General features: G+C 45.1%; 1 protein-coding gene across 2 annotated transcripts in view; it reads left to right on the top strand.

Annotated features, from left to right (window-relative positions):
- Window positions 1-27,500, top strand: part of SYNJ2 (synaptojanin 2) — a 287,057-nt gene that overhangs the window by 190,849 nt on the left and 68,708 nt on the right. For both annotated transcript variants that reach the window (XM_040429362.1, XM_040429360.1), the window contains exon 18: window positions 18,067-18,184. In XM_040429362.1, coding sequence (XP_040285296.1) covers window positions 18,067-18,184 — 118 coding nt within the window. The remainder of the gene's footprint in view (window positions 1-18,066; window positions 18,185-27,500) is intronic.

The following is a 27,500-nucleotide window of genomic DNA, read 5'->3' as shown; positions in this document are numbered from 1 at the left end:
TGAGAATCCTGGGAATCCCATTATTTTTAACTCAGAATTTCCTAATAGAGTATAGTTAGTAAGTCTTAAACAAAAACCCATGGCAATGTACTGGTAGATTTCGTAGTTATCTTAGGGTATTTTCACACTTGCGTTGTTGGATTCCGGCAGGCAGTTCCATATGCAAACGGATACCATTTGTAGACTGATCCGCATGCGGATTCGTCTCACAAATGCATTGCAATACCGGATCTGTCTCTCCAGTTGTTATCCGGAAAAACTGATCCGTTTTACGGAACACTTGGGGCCGGATCCGGCATTAATGCATTTCAATGGAAAATAATGCCGGATCCGGCATCCGGCATTCTGGCAAGTGTTCCGGAATTTCCTCCGTCCAAAAACTGTACAGTGACTGAACTGAAGACATCCTGATGCATACTGAACGGATTGCTCTCCATTTAGAATGCATGGGGATAAAACTGATAATTTTTTTCCCTGTATTGAGCCCCTAGGCCGGAACTCCATACCGGAAAAGTTTAACGCAAATGTGACTAAGAGCGTTCTAATGTATTTGAGAAATACCTGAATGCTGAGAGGTGCATTGTTGTAAGGCAGCAACGGCGAGTCCGGTGGTAACGTATGTATATGAAGCACCCATTCGCTCAGGACTTCAACTGGACACCATTCGTTACTAGTGGGAAAATACCTGATATGTACCACTTCCCCTGGTCGCACGGCTTTTGATTGTTCTAAGTTCAGCAAGTACCCTGGCCTGTCGTGAATTAAATCTCTCTTACGAAGAAACTTCGTGGAAGTGGCGGCACATGTAAATTCCCGGGGCCTTAAAGGGTTTCTGTCACCCCACAAAACTCTTTTTTTTTTTTTTTGGATAGTTATATTCCTTATAGCGCGATATAGGAGAATATAATAGTCTTACTTACTTTCATGCGGCCGATTCTTTAGAAAACGAAGTTTTATAATATGTAAATCAGGGCTCTACCAGCAAGTAGGGCGTCTACTTGCTGGTAGCCGCAGCAGAAAACCGCCCCCTCGCCGTGTTGATTGACAGGGCCAGCCGTGATCTCCTCCTCCGGCCGGCCCTGTCAGTATTTCAAAAATCGCGCGCCTCTGTTCATTCGGCGCAGGCGCTCTGAGATGAGAAGGCTCGTCTCCTCAGAACTCCCTCAGTGCGCCTGCGCCGATGACGTCTTCTCTTTCAGTGATGTCATCGGCGCAGGCGCACTGAGGGAGTGCTGAGGAGACGAGCCTCCTCATCTCAGAGCGCCTGCGCCGAATGAACAGAGGCGCGCGATTTTTGAAATACTGACAGGGCCGGCCGGAGGAGGAGATCACGGCTGGCCCTGTCAATCAACACGGCGAGGGGGCGGTTTTCTGCTGCGGCTACCAGCAAGTAGATGCCCTACTTGCTGGTAGAGCCCTGATTTACATATTATAAAACTTCGTTTTCTAAAGAATCGGCCGCATGAAAGTAAGTAAGACTATTATATTCTCCTATATCGCGCTATAAGGAATATAACTATCCAAAAAAAAAAAAAAGAGTTTTGTGGGGTGACAGAAACCCTTTAAGAACCCGTAGAAACACAAATATAATGCCGTTTTAACTAACCTACTAACTTCAAGGCCAAAAGGGCAACCCTGTAGCATGTCGGCCACTGACCTAAACATTGGTCCTGTGAAAGGCTGACGGACCGTAGTTTTCTGAAACGTGGTTTTCTGTATACCACGCAACATTGCTTTGATAGGATGGGCAGTAAATAAAGAAGACTGATCTGGGTGAGCGAGATACCAGAAGTGCTGGATCCCTGCTAAATATAATTTGATCGTATTGTGAGCTAACTTCAGGTTTGAGTGGCAAAACCCGATAAAGGCCATTAGGTAAGTTATGTGCCCCATTCCTAGCGGTGGATGCGAATCTCTAAATTTGTTAGACGAGGTAACATCAGTGTCTGAATTTCAGAGAAAAATTCCATGTTTTGAAATGAACGTATATTATTAAACCAATAAATTCTAGGTAGATATTTTTTTAACTGCTTTAAGTCTGGTGTCATTCAGATCCAGGTTCAACAGCTGCAACATTTTTATTGCTTGGTGCATTACCAATATGCCTTCCTTTCCCTTCCTTCCCTTTCCTTCAAGTCTGGTCCTGCAGATCAAGGTACAACAACTGCAACTTTTTTATTGTTTGTATGTGTCTTATCTGCCAGTTAGATAAGGCTACTGTAACGGGGCGCCGAAGGCGCCCTTGGTCTCCCATCAGCCGCAGACCTGCTGCTTAGCTTCGGGTGCGAGGATCTGTGTTCGGCCTCGTTCCCAGGGCGGCTTTGCTACCTGGGAGGCTCCCTGCTCCTAGGTCTGCCTTGAGCGCCAAGCTGATCACTTGGTGCTCGACTTGTCTATCTGTCGGCCATGTGATGCTGGCCACGTCACATGACCCTCACTCCCCACTATAAATACAGGCATACTGCTGGCTACAGGTTGCCTGTGATTTTGGTCCCTTAGAGTAGCTTGGGTTGGACGGCACTCCTCTGGTGTCGTTTTGGTACGGTGCTCAATGGTAATTTGAGGTGATATAGTGAAGGAAACCACGGCACTCGTTTTTAGTAGTTTTGAAAATTTATATTTTCATTTCATAATATTTCATATAATTTTCATTTAATCATTTGTCATTCTATTCTTGTCAGCATCCAGGAATATAATTTGCACAGACTGGCCAACGTTTCGGTCCTAGTATGGGACCTTGATCACGGCCTTAGTCTTTGCTGCATGTTGCCTGTTGCGCATCCCACACAGGCAACATGCAGCAAAGACTAAGGCCGTGATCAAGGTCCCATACTAGGACCGAAACGTTGGCCAGTCTGTGCAAATTATATTCCTGGATGCTGACAAAAATAGAATGATAAATGATGAAATGAAAATTATATGAAATATTATGAAATGAAAATATAAATTTTCAAAACTACTAAAAACGAGTGCCGTGGTTTCCTTCACTATTTTGGTCCCTTAGGCTGTGTATTATTATTGTTATTAAGCTTACCTTTGGATTTGACCCTTGATCTGCTTCCTGACACCTCTTCTGCCTGCTCCCTGAACCTTGACGCTACATCTCGGATTTTGACCTTGGCTTGCATTTGGATTTTGTCTTTGCCTCTTCTCTTGTACTGACGTGACCTCCCAGATTTTCACCTCGACCCGCTCTCGGATCTGTCTCTGTCTCCTCCCTCGTACTGACGTGACCTCCTGGACTGACCCCGGCTAGTTGACCCGCCTCGCCCTTCCGTTTTTGGTGGTACCTTGCTTGTTCCACATCTCTGTCCGCTCGAGTGCTACCTCTCATTGGCTGTCCGCTTCCCTGCTGTCTCTATCTCTCTGCTTGTGCTTACTCAGGTCAGGGACTGTTGCCCAGTTTCGCCCCGTCACCTAGGGCGGGTGGTGCAAGTAGGCAGGGACAGGGTATCGGGTGGCAGCTCAGTGGGAGCACCCCCGCTCTATCTTTATACCCGTGACGCTACCCCGTGACCGCTACTTTCACATTAGCGTTTTCAATTCCGATATAGGATCTCAATAGTGGAAGAAACCTCTTCAGTTTTGTCCCCATTCATTGTCAATGGGGACAAAACTGAACTGAATGAAACGGAATGCACCAAAATGCATTCCGTTCCGTTTGGTTGCACTCCCATGGTGGACACTGCAAGCAGCGTTTTTCTGTCCGCGATGTGGTGCGGAGCAAGACGGATAGACACAATAGAAAACTGATCCGTTTCACATTGACTTTCAATGGTGTTCATGACAGATCAGTCATGGCTATAGAAGACATAATACAACCCTATCCGTTCATGACTGATGCATGCGGTTGTATTATGATAACGGAAGCGTTTTTGCAGATCCATGACGGATCTGCAAAAAACGCTAATGTGAAAGTAGCCTAACGGGATGGGGTGAGCATGAATAATTAAGTTCCTCTCCCAATGCTGAACCAGGACGGAGGAGGCCATCCTCCAGCTCCACCTCTTTTGCTGAAGGGTCATAAAAATATGGGACCATGGACATTTTATTTGACAAAGTTGGGAGACCCGATTGTGTTGGACAGCGTACATCTTCTTTTCTATATCCCCTTTCCTTATCACTTGTCCGTAGCCTATTGATGTGTGAAGTTTTAATAAATGTGAGTGTGGTGCTGTGCATAATGTATAGTACAGGATCTGTGCCTGTGCCATACATTACACCCGTGCACTACAAGTTACATGTGTAGAATTTATTGTACTGTCTTCAAGCCTGCATTGCTTCGTAGTGTATCTTGTTTGTGTCCTGATGACTGATTGTGAATAAATGCTATCATCAATCATAAAGTACATCTTCTTCCCTGTCTCCGGAACAGCAAAGGACTTTTACCACGCAACACACTAATCTCCTTTTTATTTTCATAACTGTTTTGCACATGTATGTATGTCTTTTTCACGTTAAAGCTTAGAACTTTAATGGTTTACCTTGTTGCTTTAAACAAACCCAAGCATTCATTTTAGAGTATAAGTATGGCTAGTGTTACTGTGTGAATGCATGTATTGGGGCACCTGTTTTTCCGTAATGAATGCAATAGGTGGTGGCAGCGTGTATCTGAGGTGTGTGGACTGTGTTGGGGTGGGATTTATGCTCAATCTTCAGCGTGAGTGAAAGTTGACTACAAAATTGAATATGTGGAGTAAATAAGTCCCACCCTTGTCACGTGCCAGGTTCCAACAATATACTGTCTCCTGAATCTACACTTACCAACTCACATCCAGTGCCTGACCATTAGTACATGTTCAGCATATATAGAGACTCATGCATAATTAGCATATGTATAATCTACACATGCAGGCCACAGAATCCACAGCCCTCATGTAAATGGATACAACTACAGGCTTCAGATATCTTTATGCACACTTATAAAGTCTACTGGGATATTATACAACTTTTGAACCTGATCCAGAAGTAGGTACTGTTCGTCCAGGGGTGGCAGGGGAAGAGAGAGCCAAAAAGATTCACATGACCTATATGTTCCTGTTGCTTAGCCAAATGGCCAAGAGAATGTTGTCCATCTGCTTTTGCACCAGCTTTACAATATGTCCTTACTCTCTTTGAAATTAAATAGCAGGGGACACAATGACCAAATGGCCTAAGGGCATACTAATAGCTTAATGGGTGAATATCATTGAATAATATCAGTATATACTATATCCAATTACCAGGTATATTTTGAGTGGTCATAGGACCGCGCATCTGGCTGAGAACCATATTCTCCTGTGACAGTAATACTAAAAAAAAAAAATTTTTTATTTGCCATTATTTAAAGGGAACCTGTCATCAACTTTATGCTGCCTATACTAATGGCAGAATAAATTAGAGACAGGTGAGTTGATTTCAGTGGTCTGTCATTTATAAGTAAAAAGTAAGTGGTTGCCGAGAACCAACATCATAATCATTGCAGACTGGGCCCGGAAAAGAGTCACGGCCACCTGAGAAGAGTCATGGTTATTCATAAATTCCTGCTCTCCCTGCCCACCTGCTGATGACTGACAGTCTTCTACCTAGTTTTCTCCCTTTCTCTCTTGGAGAGAACTGCCAATCATCAGCAGATGGATGAGAGTGCAGGAGATTATGAATAACCATGACTCTTCTCAGGGAGATTGGACTCTTTTCAAGGCCTAGGCTGCAATGATTATGATGCTGGTTTCTCAGTAACCACTTACTTTTAGCTCATGAGTGACACACTGCTGAAATCAGCATTTCTGTCACTAATTTATGCTGCCCTCAGTGAGGTCAGCATAAAGTTGATGACAGGTTCCCTTTGATATATTACATATGAAGTTTATGTTTATTGGGTTATTGCCAGCATTATGACTACCACTCGAGGAAAATTTTTAGAGGCAAGGTTGAGCATTGTGTATAGAACATTAAAGAATTAATATTTTTTTATCCATCTCCCCTAATTTATCAGAGTGTTCCTCTAACTCTTCCGGACACAGGGATACGCCCTGATGTCCCGGTACTTAAGGACAGAGGGCGCCTGGGGGGGGGGTCAATTCAGACCTGCGGTTTGCGGCTTTTCATGTTGTGGGCGGCGGCGGTGCCATCGGGTCTGCGTGGGGCTGTAAGGGGGACCCGATGGCATGGAAGGCAGCGCGATGCCTTCCTGAGGCATCTACGCCGCCTTCCGGTGACGAGCCTGTGAGATCCAGCCCCTGGATCTCACAGGCCGGAAGCTGTATGAGTAATACACACAGTTTGGAATGCATTGTAAAGGATTAGACCCCCAAAAGTTGAAGTCCCAAAGTGGAAAAAAAAAAAGTTGAAAAGTAAAAAAAAAAATGGTGGAAAAAGTAGACATATTAGGTATCGCCGCGTCCGTATCGACCGGCTCTATAAACATATCACATGACCTAACCCCTCAGATGAACACCATAAAAAATAAAAATTAAAAACTGTGCTAAATAAACCATTTTTTGTCACCCTACATCACAAAAAGTACAACAGCAAGCGATTAAAAAGGCGTACGCCCACCAAAATAGTACCAATCTAACCGTCGCCTCATCCCGCAAAAAATGAGCCCCTACCTGAGACAATCGCCCAAAAAATAAAAAAAACTATGGCTCAGAATATGGAGACACTAAAACATCATTTTTTTTGTTTTAAAAAAGCTGTTATTGTGTAAAACTTACATAAATTAAAAAAAAGTATACATATTGGGTATCGCCGCGTCAGTATCGACCGGCTCTATAATATCACCTCAGATGAACACTGTAAAAAATAAAAAATTAAAACTGTGCTAAATAAACAATTTTTTGTCACCTTACATCACAAAAAGCAAGCGATCAAAAAGTCATATGCACACCAAAATAGTGCCAATCTAACCGTCATCTCATCCTGCAAAAATCATACCCTACCCAAGATAATCGCCCAAAAACTGAAAAAACTATGGCTCTCAGACTATGGAAACACTAAAACATGATTATTTTTTTTTGTTTCAAAAATAAAATCACTGTGTAAAACTGACATAAATAAAAAAAAGTATACATATTAGGTATCGCTGCGTCCGTAATAAGTTGCTCTATAAAAATATCACATGACCTAACCCCTCAGGTGAATACCGTATAAAAAATAAAAACCGTGTAAAAAAAGCCATTTTTTTGTCACCTTACATCACAAAAAGTGTAATCGCAAGCGGTCAAAAAGTCATACGCACCCCAAAATAGTGCCAATCAAACCGTCATCTCATCCTGCAAAAATCATACCCTACCCAAGATAATTGCCCAAAAACTGAAAAAACGATGGCTCTTAGGGTCCATTCACACGTCCGTAAGTGTTTTGCGGATCTGCAAAACACGGACACTGGCAATGTGCATTCCGCAATTTGCGGACCGCACATCGCCGGCACTATAATAGAAAATGCCTAATCTTGTCCGCATTTTTTTGCGGAAACGGAAGCACGGATGCGGACAGCACATTCCAGCCCCATTGAAAATGAATGGGTCTTCACCCGTTCTGCAAAATTGTGGAACGGATGCGGACCCATTTTGCAGACGTGTGAATGGACCCTTAGACTATGGAAACACTAAAACATGATTTTTTTTGTTTCAAAAATTAAATCATTGTGTAAAAAGTATACATATTGGGTATCGCCGCGTCTGTGACAACCTGGTCTATAAAAATACCACATGATCTAACCTGTCAGAAGAATATGTACCCTAAAATAGTACCAACAAAACTGCCACCCTATCCCGTAGTTTATAAAATGGGGTCACTTTTTTGGAGTTTCTACTCCAGGGGGGCTTCAAATGGGACATGGTGTAAAAAAAAAAACAGTCCAGCAAAATCTGCCTTCCAAAAACCGTATGGCATTCCTTTCCTTCTGCGCCCTGCCGTGTACCCGTACAGCGGTTTACGACCACATATGGGGTGTTTCTGTAAACTACAGAATCAGAGCCATAAATATTGAGTTTGGTTTGGCTGTTAACCCTTGCTTTGTAACTGGAAAAAAAATATTAAAATGGAAAATCTGCCAAAAAAGTAAAATTTTGAAATTGTATCTTTATATTCCATTAATTCTTGTGGAACACCTAAAGGTTTAACAAAGTTTAGTAAAATCACTTTTGAATACCTTGAGGGGTGTAGTTTCTAGAATGGGGTCATTTTTGGGTGGTTTCTATTATGTAAGCCTCACAAAGTGACTTCAGACCTGAACTGGTCCTTGAAAAGTGGGTTTTTGAAAATTTCTGAAAAATTTCAAGATTTGCTTCTAAACTTCTAAGCCTTGTAACATCCCCAAAAAATTTAAATGTCATTCCCAAAATGATCCAAACATGAAGTAGACATATGGGGAATGTAAAGTAATAACTATTTTTGTAGGTATTACTATGTATTATAGAAGTAGAGAAATTGAAACTTGGAAATTTGAAAAAACTTCCAAATTTTTGGCAAATTTGGTATTTTTTTTTTATAAATAAAAATACATTTTTTTGACTCCATTTTACCAGTGTCATGAAGTACAATATGTGATGAAAAAACTGTCTCAGAATGGCCTGGATAAGTCAAAGCATTTTAAAGTTATCACCACTTAAAGTGACACTGGTCAGATTTGCATAAAATGGCCTGGTCCTTAAGGTGAAATATGGCCGTGTCCTTAAGGAGTTAATGGGCCATAATGATTACACCAACCAACCAACAAGAATAAACTGAGATTAAACGGGTATATCATCAAAAAGAAATCCTTTATTGAATAAATGACACATAAACGAGACATGAGACAACAGATAAAAAATGGCTACATCTGAGGAGGCATGTTAACACAAATGAGACATAGAGAGGGGTGGGTTTTGGAGTATGCAATGTACAAAAGGCAGTAGAAAAAAGGAGTGCAGTACCTCACTGATTTCTAGAACGAACAAGTGGAAATGTTGTATCAAAATATAAGTTTATTTATAAAATATAACATGTGGAGAAACTACAGGATGATATCCAAAGATACGGAAAAGCACAGGGTAAATGACACCAATCAATCACCAATACTACTGTGAAATATAGCATACGGTAGGATGCAGTCCATGAATCCAAATCAAAGCTCAAGGAGAACCAGGATGGTGAGTGCCACTGTAGGACTATGCACCCACTGTACAAATGACCATACCTGATAGTCCATGGGCTGATACGCACCTGACACAGTACATAAATACCTAGACTGGCCAATATAATGGTAGATACTAAAGGTAGAAATAAATATCTCAGTCGGAGAGAGGGGATGGTACCAATATGCACAGAAGAAATATAACTGTATGGGAGACTCACTATGGATACGAGCAAAGGTCCCATGCAAGATGTAATACAGTACTAGTGACAGGACGTACCTGAGGACATGGTGATGGATGGAAAGTCAAACCCTGAGCGCGAGACCTCGACGCGCGTTTCACCTCAACGGCTTCGTCAGGAGGTACAGAATTATATGTAAGCAGGGTATATATAGACTGAAAATGAGGTGGGTGGGTGGGGGGAATTACCTTCATGAAACACACCTGTGGTCCACATACTCGGGCGCGGAAAGCTCCATGGTACACGGCGACATCACTCAGCGCGTCCCCATCTGCTCACCGCGCATGCGCGGCGCTTACAGACGTCACGGAGCGCGTCGAGATGTCGTCGCGCAGCGCATGCGCAGTCCGCGACCCAGTGGAACGCAGGTGACCCGCAAATCACAGGAAGTAAATAAAGGACCAACGAACGCCGTAATCCCGTAAGTGGCGATAGCGCTATTAGAGATCTACCCTTCGCATATCCATACTGAGTCCCCCAACAAATAACACGGGCCTGAAACCAAAAGAATGACTTATATGTGAAAGAAAGTTAAATATATAAGAATAGAGTAGAATATAAATATGTGAGAGTGTGGGACAGAGCCCATTCAAATACAAATCGTTGCTCTGGCCCACACACACACTAAAAAAAACCCCGTGAGAACAAGAGGCTTATATAAAGGGACCATGGTACATGGAACCAAAAGTGCCATAAATACATGTGAATATAATAAGATATTGTGACAAGATACAGATAGTTATATATATCTAAGTACATGCACCATATATTAGTGTCTATATATTGTAAATACAGAGATGGTATAATACACGATATATAATAATAAGTCATATGATTAAAAACCAATCTATATAAGATGCGCAAATGGCTTATATAATTATTCAACAAAACCTAATGATTCAAGACGCATCCTATATTCATAATTAAAAAATAGACACTATCATATGGGCATAGAAAATCTTGTCTATACACAAACAAAAAGTGACAGTTAATAAATAATTAATAAATTACTTCCTGGTGAATAACAAGACTCAGTGCGCTAATACTCATGGGGGTCACCTAATCGACCCATCCAAAGTGACTATATGACCAGAACCGTAGGGTGGAAGTACCAAGGGCGGCACCACGGGCGGCAACGGCCGCCGATGGGGTCGACCGAGGAACTCCCAGCCCACCAAGGTCTAGGGGATACAGAATATGTGGAGCAAAAATTGCCAAAGATGTGGAGTGGAAGTACCAGGGGCGGCACCACTGCCAGCACAGCCGCCAATGGGGTCGACCAAGGAACTCCCATGTCTCCAAGGCCCAAGGGACACAGGTCATGCGAGGCAGGATCAAACATAGACGTTCCACCTACATATGGGGCATCCTAATCTATATATAAAAAAAAAAAAAAAAAGGATCATAGGCAATACGAAACCAGAACTATAATTCCAGACATGATAAAACAATACAATATGTTTAGTAATAAGTAAACTTCTGCACATATGTATGTTGCTAGTAGTTCGTATCTGATGTTATTCTACATGTCGGTCGTATTTTCTCATGGTTGGTTTATAGGATCTACCGCCACCAAATCCCACGGAACTGAATATATGGATCTCATGAAAAAAAAAAAAAAAGAAAAGAGACATACAATATTATAGTATAGAAAAATATGAGTAAAAAACACAAAAATGTACCCTGCAGTTAAAATTCGCGAGATGTTCATAGGAAGGAAGAAAAGCTATTAAATTCATTGAGGCCATGGGGTATAACGGTATCCAGGGTGACTATCCATTTAGTTTCCCTGCGGAGTAAAGCTATTTTAATATTCCCGCCTCTGGATCCTAAATGGATTCTGTCAATGCCTTTCACCGTTAGTCCCCCTGGATCGGATCTATGGAACTTACAGAAGTGTCGTGGGACTGACTGTAGTGATTCCCAATCTCTATCTGGTGTCCCTGCAGCTGACCGAATCTTGCAAATATGTTCCAATATTCGTACCTTGAGGGCTCTTTTGGTCATGCCAATGTAAAACAAGTTACATGGGCATGTGATCTGATATATCACTGCCTCCGTGTTACAATTGATGTGATGTACAATCTTAAAATTCTTTGTTCCAGACGAATCACAAAAAACAGTGGAGCGGGCCATATATCTACAAGCTGCACAGGATCCACAAGAAAGAGAACCCCAGCTTGGGCCCTTACTTCCAAAGATGCCTCCCACAGATTTGGGTATATAGTGGCTCTTAGTGAGGATGTCGCGCAAATTGCGCGACCTTCTCCAGGTAATCTGAGGATATGCCGGAAGGCTCACTGCCAAATCGCCATCCGTTTGCAGGACCGGCCAGTGTTTACGTAGAATATACTGAATAAACCTCCACTTGTTGTTAAATGGGGTAATAAATCTCACATTATTATCTTTTTTGGTCTTGTTATTAATTCTACTCACCAGCAACGAGTCTCTTGATGTTTTTTTGGCCCTCTCATAGCCCCGCTGGATCGTATTGTTTTTATATCCTCTTTCAAGGAATCACTGCGTCAAAGCTGATGCCTGCTGTTCGAAATGCTCTTCATTAGAGCAAATCCTGCGAGTTCTCAAGAATTGCCCTGTGGGTATTGCTTGTATCGTATTCGGATGGTGAGCAGAGGAGGCGTGGAGAAGGGCATTGACAGCTGTGGACTTCCTAAAGAGATCGGTGGACAAATATCCATCAGGACCCTTTATAATCATTATGTCCAAAAATTCGACATTCGTAAGACTGTATTTCCAGGTAAGTTTGATATTGCGTGTATTCGTGTTAAGACGAGCCAAAAAGTCTTCTAGGGCAGGAAGGGTATCCTGCCATAAGAAGAACACATCGTCTATATACCTCGACCATAGGAGTGCGGCATCATATCCAGGTGTATCATGGACGACCTCCCTCTCCCACAGCCCCAGGAACAGGTTGGCATATGAGGGGGCACAAGATGCCCCCATTGCTGTCCCCTGGAGCTGCAGGAAGAGGCGGTCCTTAAAAAGAAAATAATTGTGCGTCAATGTGAATTCCAATAACGCCAAAATAAATTCAATCATGTCATTCTCGTAATCGGTCATGACTAGAAAGGATCTGGATGCCCGCACTCCCTGGTCGTGGTATATAGACGTGTATAGCGATTCAATATCGCATGTGACGAGAACTACGTCATCATCGACGTGAATTCCATTCAGCCGTCTCAACATGTCAGTCGTATCTTTTACGAAAGACGGGAGAATCTCCACACTTTTTTGCAGAAAAAAGTCAATGAACCTCCCCACATTGGTACACAGACTCCCGATCCCCGAAACGATCGGGCGTCCAGGAGGATGGGTACGGCTCTTGTGCACCTTGGGGAGCAGGTAAAGAGTAGGTTTAACGGGAAAATCAACCCGCAAACCCTCCATCATTTTAAGGGTAATGATGCCCTGATCATAGGCATCCCTCAAGATGTCATCAAGTTCTTTCTTATAGATGGAGGTGGGGTCTCTCTCAATCCTGCTAGTGTGGAGATTCTCCCGTCTTTCGTAAAAGATACGACTGACATGTTGAGACGGCTGAATGGAATTCACGTCGATGATGACGTAGTTCTCGTCACATGCGATATTGAATCGCTATACACGTCTATATACCACGACCAGGGAGTGCGGGCATCCAGATCCTTTCTAGTCATGACCGATTACGAGAATGACATGATTGAATTTATTTTGGCGTTATTGGAATTCACATTGACGCACAATTATTTTCTTTTTAAGGACCGCCTCTTCCTGCAGCTCCAGGGGACAGCAATGGGGGCATCTTGTGCCCCCTCATATGCCAACCTGTTCCTGGGGCTGTGGGAGAGGGAGGTCGTCCATGATACACCTGGATATGATGCCGCACTCCTATGGTCGAGGTATATAGACGATGTGTTCTTCTTATGGCAGGATACCCTTCCTGCCCTAGAAGACTTTTTGGCTCGTCTTAACACGAATACACGCAATATCAAACTTACCTGGAAATACAGTCTTACGAATGTCGAATTTTTGGACATAATGATTATAAAGGGTCCTGATGGATATTTGTCCACCGATCTCTTTAGGAAGTCCACAGCTGTCAATGCCCTTCTCCACGCCTCCTCTGCTCACCATCCGAATACGATACAAGCAATACCCACAGGGCAATTCTTGAGAACTCGCAGGATTTGCTCTAATGAAGAGCATTTCGAACAGCAGGCATCAGCTTTGACGCAGTGATTCCTTGAAAGAGGATATAAAAACAATACGATCCAGCGGGGCTATGAGAGGGCCAAAAAAACATCAAGAGACTCGTTGCTGGTGAGTAGAATTAATAACAAGACCAAAAAAGATAATAATGTGAGATTTATTACCCCATTTAACAACAAGTGGAGGTTTATTCAGTATATTCTACGTAAACACTGGCCGGTCCTGCAAACGGATGGCGATTTGGCAGTGAGCCTTCCGGCATATCCTCAGATTACCTGGAGAAGGTCGCGCAATTTGCGCGACATCCTCACTAAGAGCCACTATATACCCAAATCTGTGGGAGGCATCTTTGGAAGTAAGGGCCCAAGCTGGGGTTCTCTTTCTTGTGGATCCTGTGCAGCTTGTAGATATATGGCCCGCTCCACTGTTTTTTGTGATTCGTCTGGAACAAAGAATTTTAAGATTGTACATCACATCAATTGTAACACGGAGGCAGTGATATATCAGATCACATGCCCATGTAACTTGTTTTACATTGGCATGACCAAAAGAGCCCTCAAGGTACGAATATTGGAACATATTTGCAAGATTCGGTCAGCTGCAGGGACACCAGATAGAGATTGGGAATCACTACAGTCAGTCCCACGACACTTCTGTAAGTTCCATAGATCCGATCCAGGGGGACTAACGGTGAAAGGCATTGACAGAATCCATTTAGGATCCAGAGGCGGGAATATTAAAATAGCTTTACTCCGCAGGGAAACTAAATGGATAGTCACCCTGGATACCGTTATACCCCATGGCCTCAATGAATTTAATAGCTTTTCTTCCTTCCTATGAACATCTCGCGAATTTTAACTGCAGGGTACATTTTTGTGTTTTTTACTCATATTTTTCTATACTATAATATTGTATGTCTCTTTTCTTTTTTTTTTTTTTTTTATGAGATCCATATATTCAGTTCCGTGGGATTTGGTGGCGGTAGATCCTATAAACCAACCATGAGAAAATACGACCGACATGTAGAATAACATCAGATACGAACTACTAGCAACATACATATGTGCAGAAGTTTACTTATTACTAAACATATTGTATTGTTTTATCATGTCTGGAATTATAGTTCTGGTTTCGTATTGCCTATGATCCTTTTTTTTTTTTTTTTTTTATATAGATTAGGATGCCCCATATGTAGGTGGAACGTCTATGTTTGATCCTGCCTCGCATGACCTGTGTCCCTTGGGCCTTGGAGACATGGGAGTTCCTTGGTCGACCCCATTGGCGGCTGTGCTGGCAGTGGTGCCGCCCCTGGTACTTCCACTCCACATCTTTGGCAATTTTTGCTCCACATATTCTGTATCCCCTAGACCTTGGTGGGCTGGGAGTTCCTCGGTCGACCCCATCGGCGGCCGTTGCCGCCCGTGGTGCCGCCCTTGGTACTTCCACCCTACGGTTCTGGTCATATAGTCACTTTGGATGGGTCGATTAGGTGACCCCCATGAGTATTAGCGCACTGAGTCTTGTTATTCACCAGGAAGTAATTTATTAATTATTTATTAACTGTCACTTTTTGTTTGTGTATAGACAAGATTTTCTATGCCCATATGATAGTGTCTATTTTTTAATTATGAATATAGGATGCGTCTTGAATCATTAGGTTTTGTTGAATAATTATATAAGCCATTTGCGCATCTTATATAGATTGGTTTTTAATCATATGACTTATTATTATATATCGTGTATTATACCATCTCTGTATTTACAATATATAGACACTAATATATGGTGCATGTACTTAGATATATATAACTATCTGTATCTTGTCACAATATCTTATTATATTCACATGTATTTATGGCACTTTTGGTTCCATGTACCATGGTCCCTTTATATAAGCCTCTTGTTCTCACGGGGTTTTTTTTAGTGTGTGTGTGGGCCAGAGCAACGATTTGTATTTGAATGGGCTCTGTCCCACACTCTCACATATTTATATTCTACTCTATTCTTATATATTTAACTTTCTTTCACATATAAGTCATTCTTTTGGTTTCAGGCCCGTGTTATTTGTTGGGGGACTCAGTATGGATATGCGAAGGGTAGATCTCTAATAGCGCTATCGCCACTTACGGGATTACGGCGTTCGTTGGTCCTTTATTTACTTCCTGTGATTTGCGGGTCACCTGCGTTCCACTGGGTCGCGGACTGCGCATGCGCTGCGCGACGACATCTCGACGCGCTCCGTGACGTCTGTAAGCGCCGCGCATGCGCGGTGAGCAGATGGGGACGCGCTGAGTGATGTCGCCGTGTACCATGGAGCTTTCCGCGCCCGAGTATGTGGACCACAGGTGTGTTTCATGAAGGTAATTCCACCCACCTCATTTTCAGTCTATATATACCCTGCTTACATATAATTCTGTACCTCCTGACGAAGCCGTTGAGGTGAAACGCGCGTCGAGGTCTCGCGCTCAGGGTTTGACTTTCCATCCATCACCATGTCCTCAGGTACGTCCTGTCACTAGTACTGTATTACATCTTGCATGGGACCTTTGCTCGTATCCATAGTGAGTCTCCCATACAGTTATATTTCTTCTGTGCATATTGGTACCATCCCCTCTCTCCGACTGAGATATTTATTTCTACCTTTAGTATCTACCATTATATTGGCCAGTCTAGGTATTTATGTACTGTGTCAGGTGCGTATCAGCCCATGGACTATCAGGTATGGTCATTTGTACAGTGGGTGCATAGTCCTACAGTGGCACTCACCATCCTGGTTCTCCTTGAGCTTTGATTTGGATTCATGGACTGCATCCTACCGTATGCTATATTTCACAGTAGTATTGGTGATTGATTGGTGTCATTTACCCTGTGCTTTTCCGTATCTTTGGATATCATCCTGTAGTTTCTCCACATGTTATATTTTATAAATAAACTTATATTTTGATACAACATTTCCACTTGTTCGTTCTGGTCTATCATAGTTTTCAAGTGGTAAATTATAGCTGTCTAGTTGGCAGTTGGCCTTTTTTGTAGGTTAATAACCTCACTGATTTCTGTATGTATAACTGTAACCACAGATATGAAAATGCTAAAGTGCAAATGCTGAATAGCAAAACACCATATCAAAAAGTGGTTGCAGATTACACCGCGGCATATGGATGTATGATGGTTCCAAATTATGGGACCATATGACAGCCAGCAGAAGGTTAAAGTGCAAGTGCATAAGAAGTCACTATATCAGGGATCAGCAACCTCCGGCACTCCAGCTGTTGTGAAACTACAATTCCCAGCATGCTCCATTCATTTCTATGAGAGTTCTGAGAAGAGCAGAGCAAGTATGCTTGCTGGGAGTTGTAGTTTGCCAACACCTGGAGTGCCGGAGGTTGCCTACCCCTGCACTATATCAATAGTCAAATACCACAATTGTAGCTGTGGTGACAGCTTAAACCTCCAAATACATGCAAAACTGGCTCAGGTGCACAGTGAATATCCACCTGTGGATAACCCAAGTGGGTATAGCTGAGCACCTAGAGCCAATGAACACATCCCTCAAAGTCCACAACAATATAGCATATCTACATACCCATAAATATAGAGATATACACCTCAGGAGAGCCACGTTACGGTATTTGACCATTGATATGGTGACTTCTTATGCACTTGCACTTTAACTTTGTATGTATTTGGAGGTTTAAGCTGTCACCACCGCTACAATTGTGGTATTTGACCATTGATATAGTGACTTCTTATGCACTTGCACTTTAACCTTCTGCTAGCTGTCATATGGTCCCATAATTTGGAACCATCAGACATCCATATGCCGCTGTGTAATCTGCAACCACGTTTTGATATGGTGTTTTGCTATTCAGCATTTGCACTTTAGCATTTTCATATCTGTGGTTACAGTTATACATACAGAAATCAGTGAGGTACTGCACTCCTTTTTTTATACCGCCTTTTGTACATTGCATACTCCAAACCCCCCCCCCCTCTCTATGTCTCATTTGTGTTAACATGCCTCCTCAGATGTAGCCATTTTTTATCTGTTGTCTCATGTCTCGTTTATGTGTCATTTATTCAATAAAGGATTTCTTTTTGATGATATACCCGTTTAATCTCAGTTTATTCTTGTTGTTTGGTGTATTCATGTACACTGAGTGGGTTGTTACTTACCCTTGACGGGTTTATTTAACATAGTATATTTAATTACTGTTTATGTGTATGTCTATGTTCTGTGTAACCTACTTGTAATGGGCCATAATGATGTAGAAAGTGTGGAATAAGCTTGTGCTCTATTCTAATTGAAAGCATTTGCACAGCTATGTACACAGCTACTGGGTAGTAGTACCTTATTTATCTGGTAAATGAAAGGGAGTCTGTGATTTAAAAAATTATAATTATTAGAAAAAATTGTCAAAAAACTTAAATGGCATTTATTATTTGAATCACACTAGCCATAGTATGTCTGTATATGGTCATGCCCTAACCTATTGCATTACCTGTTTTGACTTCTGCATGTAGCTGGGGATATTAATCTTCTGGACAATGACTTGGATTGGAGTTCTAAAGTAAAGCACACATGGAGTCCGGGTGCCCTGATGTACTATGGGAGAGCAGAGATTCCATCATCTGACCATAGGTACTCTTCTCATATATTCATACGAACATGTGTTCAGCTTTTATAAAAAAAATATGTCACATGGCTTATTTTTTATGTGACGTTCATGTGTATTATGCACCAAATTCTGTTTGAAATCTGCGTGTATTCAGCATCCCAGATGTCACGATCCCTACTCAGTAGGTCACGTCACTGGGGGGAATTATACTAGTGAGCTCATCAAGTTACCACAGAAATTCCCACCCACCTATTCTAGTTGACGGAATTATGCTAACTTAGGCCTCATGCACACGACCGTATTTTTTTGCGGTCCGCAAAACGGGGTTCTGTTTTTCCGTCATCCGTGACCGTCTTTTCATCCGTGGGTCTTCCTTGATTTTTGGAGGATCCACGGACATGGAAAAAAAAGTCGTTTTGGTGTCCGCCTGGCCGTGCGGAGCCAAACGGATCCGTCCTGAATTACAATGCAAGTCAATGGGGACGGATCCGTTTGACGTTGACACAATATGGTGCAATTTCAAACGGATCCGTCCCCCATTGACTTTCAATGTAAAGTCAGGAGTTAATATACCATCGGATCGGAGTTTTCTCCAATCCGATGGTATATTTTAACTTGAAGCGTCCCCATCACCATGGGAACGCCTCTATGTTAGAATATACTGTCGGATTTGAGTTACATCGTGAAACTCAAATCCGACAGTATATTCTAACACAGAGGCGTTCCCATGGTGATGGGGACACTTCAGGTTAGAATATACTAAAAGAACTGTGTACATGACTGCCCCCTGCTGCCTGGCAGGTGCTGCCAGGCAGCAGGGGGCAGCCCCCCCCCTTGTAGTTAACACATTGGTGGCCAGTGTGGCCGGCCCCCCCCCTCCCTCCCCTGTAGTTAACTCATTGGTGGCCAGTGGGCCCCCCCCTGTAGTTAACTCATTGGTGGCCAGTGCAGCCGGCCCCCCTCCCTCCCCTGTAGTTAACTCGTTGGTGGCCAGTGGGCCTTCTCCCCTCCCTCCCCCTCCTAATTAAAATCTCCCCCCTATCATTGGTGGCAGCGGAGTGTACCGATCGGAGTCCCAGTTTAATCGCTGGGGCTCCGATCGGTAACCATGGCAACCAGGACGCTACTGCAGTCCCGGTTGCCATGGTTACTTAGCAATTTTTTAGAACTATTATACTTACCTGCGAACTGCGATCTCTGCGTCCGGCCGGGAGCTCCTCCTACTGGTAAGTGACATGACCTGTCACTTACCAGTAGGAGGAGCTCCCGGCCGGACCTGTCACTTACCAGTAGGAGGAGCTCCCGGCCGGACGCAGAGATCGCAGCTCGCAGGTAAGTATAATGGTTCTGCAAATTGCTAAGTAACCATGGCAACCGGGACTTCAGTAGCGCCCTGTTGCCATGGTTACCGATCGGAGCCCCAGTGATTAAACTGGGACTCCGATCGGTACACTCCGCTGCCACCAATGATAGGGGGGAGATTTTAATTAGGAGGGGGAGGGAGGGGAGAAGGCCCACTGGCCACCAACGAGTTAACTACAGGGGAGGGAGGGGGGGGGACCTACGGCCACGGATCACGGACACGGATGCCAATCTTGTGTGCATCCGTGTTCTTTCACGGACCCATTGACTTGAATGGGTCCGTGAACCGTTGGCCGTTAAAAAAATAGGACAGGTCATATTTTTTTCACGGCCAGGAAACACGGATCACGGATGCGGCTGCAAAACGGTGCATTTTCCGTTTTTTCCACGGACCCATTGAAAGTCAATGGGTCCGCGAAAAAAAACGGCACAACGGCCACGGGTGCACACAACGGTCGTGTGCAGGAGGCCTTACTCCTAGGGGTGGGCGATATGGCCTAAAATCTATATTGCGATATAATTTTAATTTTAAGCATGTGCGATATACGATATATATCGCGATATATTGTTTTCTATATTGGGTGGGGGGGGGGGGGTTTAAACTTTTTTTTTTTTTTTACTTTTTATTTAATAACTATTAGCCTCCTTAAGGGCTAGAACCCTTGTCATATTCACCCTAATAGAGTTCTATTAGGGTGAATAGGACTTTACACTCTCCCTGCTGCCCTGTGCTTTGTGCACACAACAGCAGGGAGCTGACCATGGCAGCCAGCCTCTCATGTGCCCCCCCAGCCTCTCATGTGCCCCCCCAGCCTCTCATGTGCCCCCCAGCCTCTCCCTCTTATCAGCCCCCTCTGGGAACTCAAACCAACCCCCCCTCCCTCCCCAGTATTAATCATTGGTGGCAGTGGCCACATGGTCCCCCTCCTCCCCCCCATCATTGGTGGCAGTGGGAAGTTCCTATCGGAGTCCCAGCAGTGTAATGCTGGGGCTCCGATCGGTTACCATGGCAGCCAGGAGTCACGCTACTAAAGTCCTGGCTGCCATGGTATGTTAGTGAGCAGCATTATACTCATGTGCGCCGTGGCCGCCGGGCGCTCCTTCTTCTCATAGGTCTGTGTGGCACACTGCTAATGCTATAAGCATTAGCAATGCGCCGCACAGACAGAAGAAGGAGCGACCGATCGGAACTGCCCACTGCCACCAATGCAGAGACTGAAGAACATTCCCGGCACCCGGCCTCTGACAGGACGCTGTGATCCATGCGATTTACCCCTCAACTGAGGGGTTAATTGCGGCGGATCGCAGCGTGCAGTCATAGGGGCCGGGATATGGCCGGCACATTCATTGGTGGCGCAGTGGCCACAGTCCCTCCCCTCCTCCTCCTACTCTGTTCTCATTGGTGGTCAGCGGCAGCCGCGCACAGTGGGGAGGGAGGGACTCCCTCCTTCTCCACTGTGCCGGCTCAGGAGAACATGGTGCGCGATCATATCGCGGTCCGGCGATATAGGCGATATGCACAAAATCCATATCGTGGCACAAATTTATTTCGCCCACCCCTACTTACTCCCCTAGATTCTAACACCCCAATATTTTATATCGCAGTAGCTGCCACCACCTATACTATAAGGCAATAGGGGCCTATACTCATATATTCGCTCAACCCAAATTTTACACAGTAACACAAGTTATTTTTATGGGACCTAAAATCCTCTGAAATACTACTGGTAACGTTATTCCCTCCGAAAGAGCAAGTTCTATAAGACCACAAGGAAGGGACTTATTAATGTTTACATTTAATACACAATAGTGCAGTGCAATAGAAAAAGAAAGTGTCAGATAAAAGATAAAAACAAAATATACATACAATAACAATGCAGTGAAACAGATAAAATAAACGGGATAAGATACAGAATATTGGCTTACTGAGATGCAGCAGTTATATCCCGGCTGTGGGGACAGCTGAAGATATGGGCAGTCACTCCAAACGATGTGGATCCCCAAAATGGCTGACAACTACCTGTTCCCAAACACCCATTTTTATCCTCCCTCAGCCGAGGGGTGGGCTGTGAGGGAATCTCCCTCCTTTCAGTCTGGCCTTCTGGGACGTCTGATATTATTCAGGTTTCTGCCCCACCTTCCCAGAAGACTGTCTTAGGTGGCAATATGAATCACGGCGATTCATATGACAGGGACTGCGGGTACTGGTAAGATCCCATAATCTGAGTCGCTTTGTCCCGGTCATACAGACACCAAATACGGAGAAATGCCTCCTGCCCAGTATGGCGCGCATAGAGCCCGAAGCCCATGTCAGGCTGAACACAATTATTAGGGTTCTGAGGCTGAGTGCCATGAGGTCGGAGTTATGGCTTCTGATATTATTTCATTCATCTACTGAATGGGTTAGACTAGTGTTTCCCAACCAGTGTGCCTCCAGCTGTTGAAAAACTACACCTCCCAGCATGCCCGCACAGCCAAATGCAGTCTGGGCATGCTGGGAGTTGTAGTTTTGAAACAGCTGGAGGCACGCTAGTTGGGAAACACTTCGTTAGACCACCCACTGGTCTAGCAGCCAACATGTCTAGGGTGGCTGTGCATTTTAAGTACCCCCCCCCCCCCCCAGGTCTTCATTAGGATGTCCAAATGGTTTGGAATTAGCAGGCCTGTGCTAAATGGGGGCTTCCTCTGAGAATGTGGGGTTTCTCACCTAGTCTTCAGACGCGCTGGCATCGAGAGGCACCATTTGCATTTGCTTAATAGCACTGCTATATAATCAGCTATTGATACTGCAAGTCTAGGAGAATATGAGTTCTATCTATCTATTTATCTATCTGTCTATTTGCCTCGGATTAGGTTACACCAGACATGCCACTTCTTGATGTAGAAATAGGACCGGTACCCACAAGCGATTTAGTCCTATTGAAATGCAGCTTATTCACATGCAGATCCCCGGCATGACAAACTCAAAATCCACGATCGAAAGCCAAGGGTCAACCATGGAAGTGTATTTTAGTCATCTGAATGTAGCTTTGAAGAGGTTCTCGCGTCAGCAAATGGCATTTATCATGTAGACACAGTTAATACCAGGCATTTGTCCATATTGCCTCCTTTGCTGTTTTCATTAATATTTCCAGCACATTATACATTATACACTGCTCATATCCAGGGATTACGACCACCCTGCAGTCAGGCTACCCTGCTTGCATACTATAGGTAAAAGTGCTAGCCTCTCTGGTGGCCGGAACAGCGGGAGTGTGCATAGGCCGGAGCTTTTTCCTATAGTGGATATCTGGATTGCAGGGTGGTAATAAGCCTAGGATACAAGCAGTGTATAATGTGATGGAAAAATGAATCAGGCCAGCAAAGGAGGCAATATGGATAATAACAATACATTAGTAAGTGCCTTGTATTAACTTCATCTACATGATACTTGCCGTTTGCTGAAGTGAGACAACCCTTTAAGCATCCATCTTTACAAGCCTATATTCCTCTTTTTGCAAACAAAATAAATAAAAAAAATAGGATTGGAACTTTTTAGAAGGATGGAAAGTTTTTCTTTCTGTCATCAGGACACAAAATTAGAGTTGAGCGAACACCTGGATGTTTCGGGTTCGAGAAGTTCGGCCGAACTTCCCGGAAATGTTCGGGATCCGAACCCGACCCGAACTTCGTCCCGAACCCCATTGAAGTCAATGGGGACCCGAACTTTTCGGCACTAAAAAGGCTGTAAAACAGCCCAGGAAAGGGCAAGAGGGCTGCAAAAGGCAGCAACATGTAGTTAAATCCCCTGCAAACAAATGTGGATAGGGAAATGAATAAAAATAAAATAAATAAAAATTAACCAATATCAATTGGAGAGAGGTCCCATAGCAGAGAATCAGGCTTCATGTCAGCAGAGAATCAGTCTTCATGTCATAGCAGAGAATCAGGCTTCACGTCACCCACCACTGGAACAGTCCATTGTCAGATATTTAGGCCCCGGCACCCAGACAGAGGAGAGAGATCCCATAGCAGAGATTCAGGCTTCATGTCATAGCAGTGAATCAGTCTTCATGTCATAGCAGAGAATCAGGCTTCACGTCACCCAAAACTGGAACAGGCCACTATCAGATATTTTTAGGCCCCGGCACCCAGACAGAGGAGAGAGGTCCCATAGCAGAGATTCAGGCTTCATGTCACCCACCACTGGAACAGGCCACTGTCACATATTTAGGCCCCGGCACCCAGACAGAGGAGAGGTTCATTCAACTTTGGGTTGCCCTGCAATATAATGGTAAAATGAAAATAAAAATAGGATTGAATGAGGAAGTGCCCTGGAGTACAATAATATATGGTTAAGGGGAGGTAGTTAATGTCTAATCTGCACAAGGGATGGACAGGTCCTGTGGGATCCATGCCTGGTTCATTTTTATGAACGTCAGCTTGTCCACATTGGCTGTAGACAGGCGGCTGCGTTTGTCTGTAATGACGCCCCCTGCCGTGCTGAATACACGTTCAGACAAAACGCTGGCCGCCGGGCAGGCCAGCACCTCCAAGGCATAAAAGGCTAGCTCTGGCCACGTGGACAATTTGGAGACCCAGAAGTTGAATGGGGCCGAACCATCAGTCAGTACGTGGAGGGGTGTGCACACGTACTGTTCCACCATGTTAGTGAAATGTTGCCTCCTGCTAACACGTTCCGTATCAGGTGGTGGTGCAGTTAGCTGTGGCGTGTTGACAAAACTTTTCCACATCTCTGCCATGCTAACCCTGCCCTCAGAGGAGCTGGCCGTGACACAGCTGCGTTGGCGACCTCTTGCTCCTCCTCTGCCTTCCCCTTGGGCTTCCACTTGTTCCCCTGTGACATTTGGGAATGCTCTCAGTAACGCGTCTACCAATGTGCGCTTGTACTCGCGCATCTTCCTATCACGCTCCAGTGCAGGAAGTAAGGTGGGCACATTGTCTTTGTACCGGGGATCCAGCAGGGTGGCAACCCAGTAGTCCGCACACGTTAAAATGTGGGCAACTCTGCTGTCGTTGCGCAGGCACTGCAGCATGTAGTCGCTCATGTGTGCCAGGCTGCCCAGAGGTAAGGACAAGCTGTCCTCTGTGGGAGGCGTATCGTCATCGTCCTGCGTTTCCCCCCAGCCACGCACCAGTGATGGGCCCGAGCTGCGTTGGGTGCCACCCAGCTGTGAACATGCTTCATCCTCATCCTCCTCCACCTCCTCCTCGTCATCCAGTAGTGGGCCCTGGCTGGCCACATTTGTACCTGGCCTCTGCTGTTGCAAAAAACCTCCCTCTGAGCCACTTCTAAGAGACTGGCCTGAAAGTGCTAAAAATGACCCCTCTTCCTCCTCCTCCTCCTCCTCCTGGGCCACCTCCTCTTCCATCATCGCCCTAAGTGTTTTCTCAAGGAGACATAGAAGTGGTATTGTAACGCTGATAACGGCGTCATCGCCACTGGCCATGTTGGTGGAGTACTCAAAACAGCGCAACAGGGCACACAGGTCTCGCATGGAGGCCCAGTCATTGGTGGTGAAGTGGTGCTGTTCCGCAGTGCGACTGACCCGTGCGTGCTGCAGCTGAAACTCCACTATGGCCTGCTGCTGCTCGCACAGTCTGTCCAGCATGTGCAAGGTGGAGTTCCATCTGGTGGGCACGTCGCATATGAGGCGGTGAGCGGGAAGGCCGAAGTTACGCTGTAGCGCAGACAGGCGAGCAGCGGCAGGATGTGAACGCCTGATGCGCGCACAGACGGCCCGCACTTTATGCAGCAGCTCTGACATGTCGGGGTAGTTGTGAATGAACTTCTGCACCACCAAATTCAGCACATGCGCCAGGCAAGGGATGTGCGTCAAACCGGCTAGTCCCAGAGCTGCAACGAGATTTCGCCCATTATCGCACACCACCAGGCCAGGCTTGAGGCTCACCGGCAGCAACCACTCGTCGGTCTGTTGTTCTATACCCCGCCACAACTCCTGTGCGGTGTGGGGCCTGTCCCCCAAACATGAGTTTCAGAATGGCCTGCTGACGTTTACCCCGGGCTGTGCTGAAGTTAGTGGTGAAGGTGTGTGGCTGACTGGATGAGCAGGTGGAAGAAGAGGAGGAGGAAGCCGAGTAGGAGGAGGAGGCAACAGGAGGCAAAGAATGTTGCCCTGCGATCCTTGGCGGCGGAAGGACGTGCGCCAAACAGCTCTTCGCCTGGGGCCCAGCCGCCACTACATTTACCCAGTGTGCAGTTAGGGAGATATAGCGTCCCTGGCCGTGCTTACTGGTCCACGTATCTGTGGTTAGGTGGACCTTGCCACAGATGGCGTTGCGCAGTGCACACTTGATTTTATCGGATACTTGGTTGTGCAGGGAAGGCACGGCTCTCTTGGAGAAGTAGTGGCGGCTGGGAACAACATACTGTGGGACAGCAAGCGACATGAGCTGTTTGAAGCTGTCTGTATCCAGCAGCCTGAATCACAGCATTTCATAGGCCAGTAGTTTAGAAATGCTGGCATTCAGGGCCAGGGATCGAGGGTGGCTAGGTGGGAATTTACGCTTTCTCTCAAATGTTTGTGAGGTGGAGTGAAAAGGCACAACAAGCTGAACGCTGCCGTGTGACATGGTTGAGATGCTTGGTGACGGAGGTAGTGGTGGTGTTGGTGGTACATCCTCTGTTTGCTGGGCGGCAGGTGCCAACGTTCCTCCAGAGGTGGAGGAAGAGGCCGAGGCAGCAGCAGAAGAGGTAGCAGGGGGAGCCTGAGTGAGTTCCTTGTTTTTAAGGTGTTTACTCCACTGCAGTTCATGCTTTGCATGCAGGTGCCTGGTCATGCAGGTTGTGCTAAGGTTCAGAACGTTAATGCCTCGCTTCAGGCTCTGATGGCACAGCGTGCAAACCACTCGGGTCTTGTCGTCAGCACATTGTTTGAAGAACTGCCACGCCAGGGAACTCCTTGAAGCTGCCTTTGGGGTGATGGGTCCCAGATGGCGGTGGCCAATAGCAGACGGACTCTCTTGGCGGTGGGTGTTCTGCTTTTGCCCACTGCTCCCTCTTTTGCTACGCTGTTGGCTCGGTCTCACCACTGCCTCTTCCTCCAAATTCTGAAAGTCAGTGGCACGACCTTCATTCCATGTGGGGTCTAGGACCTCATCGTCCCCTGCATCGTCTTCCACCCAGTCTTCCTCCCTGACCTCCTGTTCAGTCTGCACACTGCAGAAAGACGCAACAGTTGGCACCTGTGTTTCGTCATCATCAGAGACGTGCTGAGGAGGTATTCCCATGCCCTCATCATTAGGAAACATAAGTGGTTGTGCGTTAGTGCATTCTATCTCTTCCACTGCTGGGGAAGGGCTAGGTGGATGCCCTTGGGAAACCCTGCCAGCAGAGTCTTCAAACAGCATAAGAGACTGCTGCATAACTTGAGGCTCAGACAGTTTCCCTGATATGCATGGGGGTGATGTGACAGACTGATGGGCTTGGTTTTCATGCGCCATCTGTGCGCTTTCTGCAGAAGACTGGGTGGGAGATAATGTGAACGTGCTGGATCCACTGTCGGCCACCAAATTGACTAATGCCTGTACCTGCTTAGGCCTTACCATCCTTAGAACGGCATTGGGCCCCACCAAATATCGCTGTAAATTCTGCTGGCTACTGGGACCTGAGGTAGTTGGTTCACTAGGACGTGTGGCTGTGGCAGAACGGCCACGTCCTCTCCCAGCACCAGAGGGTCCACTAACACCACCACAACCATGTCCGCGTCCCTTACTAGATGTTTTCCTCATTGTTACCGTTCACCACAATAAGAAAAAAATTATTTGGCCCAATGTATTGAATTCAAATTCAGTTTTTTTTTTACAGGCACCTAACACTATCTGGCTATCTATTTAGGTACCGTATTACACTAATACAGGCACAACAGTAACGACAGATTTAGCTGAATATAAATTGTAGGCCTATTATTTAGGCGCTGGGTGACAGGTATACGTTTACAGACAGAATTAAACTTG

The sequence above is a fragment of the Bufo bufo genome, chromosome 4 (assembly GCF_905171765.1).
Source record: "Bufo bufo chromosome 4, aBufBuf1.1, whole genome shotgun sequence".
NCBI classification, from domain to species: Eukaryota; Metazoa; Chordata; class Amphibia; order Anura; family Bufonidae; genus Bufo; species Bufo bufo.
Note: the sequence above shows the minus strand (reverse complement) of the source record. Positions and strands in the feature narration are given on the sequence as shown.